This window comes from Desmodus rotundus, chromosome 6 (assembly GCF_022682495.2).
Source record: "Desmodus rotundus isolate HL8 chromosome 6, HLdesRot8A.1, whole genome shotgun sequence".
Classification (NCBI taxonomy): Eukaryota; Metazoa; Chordata; class Mammalia; order Chiroptera; family Phyllostomidae; genus Desmodus; species Desmodus rotundus.
In genome coordinates, this window is record NC_071392.1 from 140,691,723 (window position 1) to 140,701,452 (window position 9,730).

Sequence of the window (9,730 nt, forward strand, 5' to 3'; positions counted from 1 at the left end):
ACCTCCACAGAAAGTCCTTTGTAGTTTCATCCCAACTAAGCAGAACTCCCATTTCCTCTCAACTTGGGAGGTCCCAAGTGAGGTTTCTAACCTGGGTGGCAATGATGTGGAACCCATCGGTCACCTCCACAGTCAGATTATAACTCGACCTCTTCCTCGCATTGAGAGGCTTGGCGATGACAATGCTGCCTGTGGTCTTCTCAATGTCGAAGTCCATGTCTTTGTCCCCACCTGGAGTGAGAGTGGAGGGGAAGCACACACAACCCCAGTGACTCAGGCGGCAGGAGCACACACAGGATTTGGCTGGTGGGTTTAGAGGAGGTGGGAGTAGATGCCACCCTTGGCTGGCGGGACTGCCAGCGTTCAAGGGTGAACCCAAATTGGGGATTCTAAGACTCTGCTCAGAAAGAGTATGACATGTGGGTGATGGGCTGGAGTTCATCCCTCAGGGGGCCCCAGAAAGTTAATTTGTCTTCTTATGTTATTGTCAAATTATTATCGAGACCCAGGTAATGATATGGAAAAAGGTGAACGTATATGGGTTGAAGAGTCCCAGAGGAAGACCAAAATTAGTCACAGAACATATTCTGCTGCTAGGATTGAAACAGGCGGGAGTAATGGAGCTCTACCTCCTGGCCCCCGGCAGTTTGCATGGTCTAAAGGTGCCTATGCCCGGCGGGGGAAATGAAAATAACTCTGCTCAAGAAGAGGGAACCCATTTAATGAACTATAAGAATCTAAAATATACAGTTAGCATGCAGCTATTTAAATGTCTGCTGAATAGAGATGTGTTTAGTGACATGGAAATATGTGCATCATGTATTTTTAAAAGTTAGAAAACAATATTTTAATATAACCCTAAGTGTATGTGTATGTGTGTGTGTGTGTGGGAGCAAAAATGACCAGAAGGAAACATCAAAATTGTAACAGTTGATTAGCTTCTGACTGTTGCACATTTAAGTGATTTTTATTCTCTTTTCTGCATTCCTTTGTGTTTTCTAAATGTTCTTTAGAGTCCGTGTATTTACTTTGTATACAAGTAAAAAAGCCAAACAATGAAAAGGAGCAGTGAATCAGAACTGGAAGTAAATGCAGGCCAAAAGCTTAGGACAAGTGCATATGCAATCTCTGAACCCGGCTGGGAAACTGTAACAGGAATCCATGGTTCATGGGGTGCTTTTTCTTAACCTGGAATCCCTCGCTGGGCTTCAGAGAACCTGTGAACCCCCTGAATTTGTATGTAAATCTACGTTCATGGGTGCAACTTTCTAGGAGGAGGGCTGCAAGCATTCATCAGATTCCCAAAGGGGTCTGTGACCCCCTCCCATGTTTTAACAAAACCTTGGGTTAAAGACAGAAAGGAGTTTCAGAGAAGGCCATTGGAGCTTGGAACCAAGTGTCTCCTTCAGTAAGAATGGACACTTTCCCCTGATCTTGAGCATGGAACCTGGGACCAGAACATGAAGCACGGCCCCAGGGTACCGCTGGCCTTGGGCTCATGGTCAGTGAAGTCAGCTCTACACTGATTTTCACATGGAGGCAGAAGAGGAAACATAAAACTTGTGCTTTCTCCTCTGGGTGTCTCTGGACCACCTTCTTAGGTCTCCCAGGTACTTGGGGTAAGCGAGGCACTGTTCCACTCTGGCTGCAGTTACTGGTGAGGCTGTGGAGGTCCCACCTGTGATGTTAGCTGGTGTGAAAGTTTGGCACAGGTGGGACTCCTACTACTCACTGGCCCAGAGAACCAGGGAAGAGGCCATCACTACTTGTGGCCCTAAGGGGGGCTTCCAGGGAGCAGAGTGTGACCTGGAGAGGACTCAGAAGGACCGTGCCATGAGGACAAGGGCTGGTCTGGGAGGGTGAGAGGGGCTGGCCCTCCTTGGGGCCTCACCTGAGATGTTGAACCAGAAGAGGCCAGGTCGGCCCTCAACACTGATGACGCCCACCATGTGGTTCACGGGGTCTGTCTCCATGACTGTGAAGCTGTAGAGGGGCTCCTCGAAGGCCAGTGGGATGGAAGAGGGCCGAGGCTGGGGGATCCACTCAATGTGGAGCCGGACGCTGGCTGAGAGTGAAGGCTGCCCGCTGTCTGTCGCCTGGATCTGAAAAGAGGCCAAAACTGAGAGTGAGGCTTTGTCTGTAGGGTTGGGTCCGAGAAACAAGAAGACCCAGGTGGCCAGACAAGAAACAGGGCGCCCGGTAACTCACTGAGCTGGCCTCTCATCTATTCATTCATTCATTCAGCACACAGTGGAGGGCTTACTGTAAACAGGTACCATGCTAGTGATTGCAGGCATGGCAGAGAATAAAATATGTAACCTGGGCTCAAGAACCTCATGAGTAGTAAAGAGATAATCAAAGCCACTACTTAGCTGAAGGCTTAGTATGTGCTAGTTCCTAGACCAGACTTACCCACATGGACCCTATACCCTTTCCAACAACCATAAACACAATAAACTGGAATTTATTGAGCTTTCCCTATTATCAGGCCCTGCTCTAAGAGCAGTTGGTGCCAATCTAAATTATATTAATCTGCACAACAGCTCTGAGAGAGGTAACATAATCTGGCACCTGCCTTTTGCCAGAGGAAACTGGGGCTCAGCATGGTAAGTTCACCACCTGAGGTTTTCTGCCTGGCTGGCAATGAAGCTGGGTTGGATGGAGGCTGTCTGATACAAGATCCCACACCCTAGCCACTTGCTACATTGTCCTCCTACAAAGAAAGAGTTCTTAGCCCCATTTTACCAACGATAAAGCAAAGGCCCAAGGGGGTTAAGTGACTTGTCCAAGGCCACACAGGTGTAACCTGGCAGAGCTAGGATTGGAACCCAGGCTTATCTTGATTGCAAAACCCCTAGTACTGTCACCAAAATCCTTATCTCTAGGAACAGAGTGGATTTCCCAGTCAAGGACCTTATTGCCCTCAAAGAGAAAGGCCCAGAATTCTGATCCTTTGGCTGAAGCTGGGGCTCCCAGTCTCTCTGGGAGTACCACCTTCATCCTGCCTGGTGGCTCTCTCTCCTGTATCCTCCAAGAAAATCCCTAACCGATAATGTCACCCCCCCACCACCACAAGGCCTCCATCCACCCCTCACCGTAAGGATGTTGTACTCTCCAGCTGTGAAGGTGTTGCTGGATGACACCACGCCTGTGACCGGGTGGATACTGAAGCCCTCCTTGTCACTTTCCTCAATACTGTAGGTGACCCTGCCATTGAGACTCTCATCCATGTCTGAAGCCACAAGCCTGTACACAGGCCCAGAGGTCACCGGGCTCAACCTCTCTGGAAGGCGGACATTGAAGAGCTTGTGGGAGAACACAGGGGGGTTGTCATTGACGTCCAAGATGCATACCACCACCCTGGAGGTGGACCGTAGGGAGGGCTCCCCATTGTCCAGCACAGTCACCTGGGGACAAAATCTAGCATGAGTTGCCAAATACAAACATTGAACATGTGTCACCACCCACTGCAACCCTACCACTACCCCTGCTTTCAACAGCCCGGAAATATCAGTCTGTTCTTTGCTGTATGCTCGTGGTTTTTATTATCCCAACCTCACCTACTTGGAACCCAGCTCCCTGGTAACCTTGCCCTCAGGAAAGCCAGCAAGAACAGAGAAGAAACCAGAAAGAACTGGAAGAAGACAAAGTCACCGAGGCTCTAAACAGAAGCTGGCCTACGGGCCATCTCTCGGAGACCATTTACTTTTCATTTGCTCGTAATTCTCATAAGCTCTGCCCTCCAGTTTCTTTAAGCTACTGGAAGGGAAAAACAAGTGAGAAGATATTTGTCAAGGAGTGGGTGGTGGCTTTTGAGTCAGGCAGGCAGCTTGATGCATGAAATGGAATCCAGGGTGAGAGAAAAGACATTAAGACAATTTTAGAATCAGGGAGTATTTTTGTGTAGGGGCGGATTGTCCCAAGCATCGGTGACCCCAAGAGTACATGAGATGGACATTTCTACTCTAAATGGTTCCAAATTTTTAGAATATGTTGGTGTTTAAAGATAAATGCCCTTACTGAACTCTGGAGAATGTGTCAGTATCTAGAAGGCCAGTTAGCTGCTGCTTACTAATAATACCTGTTCCTTAGAAAGGGGATGGACAGAGCCTGGGGGCACAGAAGGCAGAGTTTATATCAGTTCTGCTGAGGAATATGTGTCCCTCCCACCTTATGTCTTTAAGACTTTAAGAGAGATGCCTGTTCATCGGTTATGGATAGGCCAGGAGAGGGCATAGCTAGAGTCCTTTGATTTAAGGTCAAGATCGATGCCTCTCATTGAAATGGGCACCAGGCAGAGATGCTTATGAGGTTTTAGAGACACTCTAGAAAGAACACAGATCTAGAAGAGAAAGGTCTTGGTGTTCATTCTGACTACCACTGACCTGGTGTTTGACCTTGGGTGACTCTCTCTCTGAATCATGGGGATGGGCTAGAAACCAGACTGAAGTGCCTAGCACATGAGTACCTCTCCCTCTTCCTGCACTCACTGCAGGCATTGCTTAATCAGTGCTTCCTGCCCAGCACCAACATGGTTTCAGAGTCTTCCCCTTGACAGTGCTAAAGAGCCAGCAAAGACCCTAAGAGTCCTCACCACCAACCAGAGCAAGGCTCAGCTTATGTAGCAACCCTCCCTGAGCCTAGCTCCCTACTCAGCCACAGTGCTTAGAGATAGGCACGTGGTCCCAAGGCCTGACTGGCCTCCAGCCGGGCATCCTTCAGGAGGTTTTCAAAGCCAGTGAGTGGGTCCACCACAATTACTCACCTCCAGGATGTGCTCATCCTTGGTCTCTCGGTCCAGCTGCCGGGCGGTGGACAGCAGACCTGGGGAAGAGATGGTAGGAGGGGGACCTGAGCTCCTAGGGCTCCCAGGGCCACTTGACCGGGGGTAAGTTCAAGGGTACATTCAAATCCTTGATCAGGATTCTGGTCTTTGGAGAACAAGAACATTAAGGGGAAATGGAACTTTGGAGAAGGGGAAGGGCAAATGAGGAGGTGGGAGAATACGGCAGAGATGATGGCATCTGCGGGGGTCCCCACCCATGGCCCGCTTTCACCATGAGGAGGGTGCTGTGCACAATATATGGTTGAGTAGAAAAGGCGACTTGTCAGGAGTAACAGCAGGGGTCACAGTCATCCAAAGTGGTAGCTTTCTACTCCTCTGTTATTATATTATTCACCCGGGTGCTAGTGCCGGCTCTTCCCATGACCCGCTGGCAGATGAGCCAGAAGAGGGCTCCTCTCAGCTCATCTGTAAATTGAGGAAGGGGGACTTGGTAGTTTTAATTTTGTGAGGAACTACGGCTCTTCAATGAGGCCACAAAGGAGAGAGGGTGCCAGTTCTTTGCAAACATTTGGGAAGTCAAGACCGAGGTTAGTAGGGGCCCAGGGGGCATCCAAGCCCATAGACTAAGGTCATGGCTGGTAAGAAAGTTCTCTTTTAAATGAAAGCAGACCTATTTGTCAGTCAGTGGGTCATCTGAAAACTTTGAATAAGTTTCTTGACCTTGCTTAGACAATAGATAATGGCATAATGGAATGAAGCGTGGAGATAGAGGCTTCATGTGGAGAAGGGGATTCTGGTTAGATGGGGAGTCCAGTGCTGGGCCTGGGGTGTGATGTAAGGAGTGGCCTCTGTTAAGGACAGGCTCTTGTGCAGTAGAACCAAGTCATCTCGAATTTGTCCTCCCTAATTGAAGGCAGGCACGGGAGGGATCAGAAAAAGTCCCTGGGAAGCCCCATAGCCAGAGGCCCTTCTAGTCAGAGAAGGAAGACACCCTCCTCTAGGACAGTGTGAATACTGTCCCAGGTCACCCCACCCACTCATCCCCCAGCTAAGGGGCCAGGTGAGGAAGGGCCCACCATCTCCACCCCCTTTCCTGGAAGAGTACCGGGGCAAGGCGGCCTTGGCAAGAAGCCTTCCTTCTGGCTCAGTCTTTGCTTTCCTTTCTTCTCCTTCTCTCCTTTCTTCTCTTTCTCTGTTTATCCCTCCACCCCCTCCTTCTCTTCTTGTCCAGGTCTCCCTCTCTCCTCTTCCCATCCTTGCCTCTCTGAATCCCAGACACTCTTTCTCTGTCTCTCTGCCCCTCTGGTTTTTCTTTTTCTCTCTCTGCCTTTCTCCCATCACTGCCTCCTCCCACCTTCTACTGCCAGCATCCCTAGACTATCTGCCTGTCACTGCCTAATTACCAGCCACATCCCTGCTCTCAGACTGGTGTCAGGGGGCCTGTATGGAATGGAGACATTGCAGAGTCACCCCACAGGGCTGTGTGAGGGGCTACTAAAGGCTCTTCCTGGCAGGAGGTGGGTACTCAGCCAATTCAACGCTTGTCATTTCTCTCCTCCAAATAAATTTTTCCTATTACCTCTTCTTAGGCTCTTCTGACCCTCCCCTTGTGATCTTTGACCCTCCCCTTCCTTTTTCTCATCCAATAGTTTTCCAACTACTGTTGATTCCAACTGTAATGGATTCCCAATCCTTCTACTCCTTTTACCCTGACCCACTCCAATCTAGGTCTAACCCCAACTCCCTGCCCAGCTTTCTCTCCCTCTTGTACTTCATCAGGACCATAATGGCCAACACTCACTGATCTCTTCATGTCCAGGTATCCTTCTGCATTCCTTCTACATCTCTATTAACTCATTTAATCTTTACAGCCACCCAGGAGGTAGCTATTATCACCTCCATTTTACTGATGAAAAAGTCAGGCGTGGAGCAGTTAAGTAACTCTCCCAAGGTCTAATGGATAGTAAGTGCTGAAAACCAATACACCTTCAAAAAATTGACCTACTTGCTGGGTCCTCAGTAAGACCTGGGGCTTCTTCCCTCCAGGCTATTGCTCCTGTCACTCTCCTTGCCCAAGGGCCCTCCCACACTACTGCCTGGCAAAGCCCTCCCTGTTCTTCAGCTCAGTATAATCACCCCATTTCACGAAGCCGTTGCAGATCCGCCGCATGGAGCAGCTTCCGCTCTCCTCTGAGCAGTCACTGCATCACGCCTACATGTATTTCTAGCAAGTGCTCATTCACACTGGTTCTATAGTGTTTTATATTTGGATCTTCACATTCCTGATGGACTGAATTTCTCAAGGCCTGAAATTGTGTTGTATTTTCCCTCACTTCTCTCCGCAGCACATAGTTTAAATGAATGAATCTTGGGCTTAACAAAAGATTGTGGATGCTGGTGGAGATTCATTCATTTACTTCCCAATTATTTATTGAGATTCTACTGTGTGCCAGGAACTGCAGATATTACAGTGGGCAAAAACAATCAAAGTTCCTTTTCTAGAAGGCCTTTGAAATCCAGTGAAGGACATAGAGAGTTAATGGAATAATCACACAGATGAATATAATGCTCTATGTTCTGTGTAGTAAGTGTTTTAAAAAAGGAGGCAGGTAGATAGTGCTGGGATATGTATTATAGTGTCAGGAAAACTCAAAAGAAAGAACAGCTGGGCTGGGATCTGAAAGAAGGGCAGGAGTTAGCAGACAAAAGGAGAGGGGAAGAGACTCATGGAAGAAGGAGCACCCTGTGCAAAAGCTCGGTTCCAGGAGAGGGTATGGTGGCTCGAATCAGAAAGTGGCAGGGTGAGCAAGGCAAGATAAAGCCAGAAAGGTCAGCTGGGGCTCAGTCAGGCACAGGTGTGTGGGACACAGCAGGATCTGCCTTTATCTTCAGGGCATAGGGACGCCATTCATGGGGTCAAAGCAGGGAAGCGGGACAGTAATATGGTGGTGTTAAGAAAGCTGGGCTCGGAGCTCATTGCCAATTATTTTATTTTTTGACCTTTATGCTGGTAAAAGTTTCTTCTCAACTGCAGGAAGACTAAGAACATGTCTGCCCTCTTGGGCATTTTGCCAGACCCCTTGCCAGGGAACTGTTGACAATAAACAGAACAGGGATTTGGAAGACATTGAGAAGCTAATGCCTTAGGTGAGAGATCTCTTCCCCCTTCTGAAAAGGGAGGGACAGGGTGGAACCAAGTAGAAAGCCAGCTAGGCCTGTTTTCCAGGGTGAGGGCATCCTTCTAGGAAGACTAATTCATTCCCTGAGGTCAGAGGTTAACAGGAAAGTTTCCAACACCAATGTCTCTGTGCTAGTAGACAATGTATCCCTCACCCACTGTCTGCCCCAGGACCCTCAGGTTCATGCTTTTCCTGGTTTCCTTGTCTCAAGGACGGGGGACTGCCTTCTAGCTTTCTGTCCCCTTCCTCCAATCTTGCCAGGCTGAATTGTGGGAGCTGGAGAGCAGAATCTTAGATTCAAAGCAGAGAATGCCAGCCTTCTCTGCAATAGGGTTGTTCATCTTCCAAGGGGAAGATGCAGCTGTGAAGAAGTACCCACACAGTGGGGACTGGCTCTCAAATTCCAACTCCAACAGCAGCCGAGCAGGTAGCACAAATGCAGGGAGCAGCTGGCAGTAATGCAGTAGGGAATGGAGGGACTATGGGGACCAGAGGACATGTGACTGCTCTACCTAGGGAGCTACTGTTGCCTCTAGGCAATTGTGGTCCCAAGGGAATGCAGGGCTGGGGGTCAAGTGTTACCAGACCTTCTAGTTTTTTAAGAACAACCAGAAACCTGGAATGTTTTGTGGAGTTTCCTAATTTTTAAATGTTGGCAACAGCTTGAAAAGATCACTGTTTAAAGCATGTGCAAGCCAAACAAAACACCTGTGTGGGCTACAGTTGACTCACTGCTGCAAGCTGGTGACCTCGGGAATCCTCTGAACCACACACCTTCCTTACCCCAGATGGCCTTGGGCCCAGGACAGATATTTGTGAGATGGTTGACTCCACTGAAGTGGGTCCCTGTTGCTACCACACTGTGGGCAGACTGGAGATCACTTTGGAACTAGGGTTAGGAAAGTCTGGCTTATAACTCAGGGGAGTGGTCAATTGTGCACCAGGCAACTGGCTAGCATCCCTAGGCCTCAAGGAAAGAAAGCTGATATATCCTATTTTCCCATAGAGGTGGAGTTTGTTGAGCAGTGGTTCTCAAATTTAGCACCCATCAGAACCGCTGGATATCTTGTTAAAATACAGATTTCTGGGCCCCACCCTGAGTTCTGATTCAGTAGGTCTAAGATGGGATCTAAGAATGTGAATTTCTAATAAGTTCATAGGTATTGCTTACTATGCTGGTCCGGGACCACACTTTGAGAAGCACTGTTTTGAAGAATCCTATCCCCCCAGATTTCTGAGGTCCTTACCTGTGAGAGGGTGAATAACAAAGAAGCCCACATGGTTCCCACTGGTGATATTGAAGGTCAGCTTCCCTTTGGAGCTGGAGTCCGGGTCCCAGGCGTCCAGCTGAAGCACAGAAGTGTGCAAGGGCACATCCTCTGGGACAGAGGGATAGAACACGGGTCTGGACATCCGGGGTGGGTTATCGTTGACATCTATCACCTCAATGTAGACTTCAGTTACAGCAGAGAGGGGTATGGAGCCCCGATCCACTGCCAGTACCGTCAGCCAGTAGCAGGACACAAATTCTCGATCCAGGGGTGCCAGAGTCTGAATCATTCCTAGGGACAGTTGACCACCAAACCCAAAATATTTTAGAGCTCAAAGTAGCTTTAGAACTCACCTTACCTAACACTCCCCAAAGTGTTCTCTGGAAAGGATATAAAGAAGTATTCCACGAGAAAAAGAAACTGCTGGTGCCCTGGCTGGTGTGGCTCAGCGGATTGAGTGCTACTGCAAACCGAAAGGTCGCTGGTTCAATTCC

At 48.9% G+C, this 9,730-nt stretch overlaps 1 protein-coding gene across 6 annotated transcripts in view; it reads right to left on the reverse strand.

Annotated features, from left to right (window-relative positions):
• The window catches only part of FAT2 (FAT atypical cadherin 2), a 72,780-nt gene that overhangs the window by 38,604 nt on the left and 24,446 nt on the right, over window positions 1–9,730 (reverse strand). For all 6 annotated transcript variants that reach the window (XR_006653491.2, XR_006653490.2, XM_024576736.4 and 3 more), the window contains exons 3-7: window positions 9,213–9,527; window positions 4,766–4,824; window positions 3,096–3,407; window positions 1,892–2,102; window positions 92–231 (exon numbers count right to left, since the gene is read on the reverse strand). Coding sequence is in view for 4 of the 6 variants with exons in the window: in XM_024576736.4 (XP_024432504.2) it covers window positions 92–231; window positions 1,892–2,102; window positions 3,096–3,407; window positions 4,766–4,824; window positions 9,213–9,527 (1,037 nt within the window). In the remaining 2 variants the exon portion in view is untranslated. The remainder of the gene's footprint in view (window positions 1–91; window positions 232–1,891; window positions 2,103–3,095; window positions 3,408–4,765; window positions 4,825–9,212; window positions 9,528–9,730) is intronic.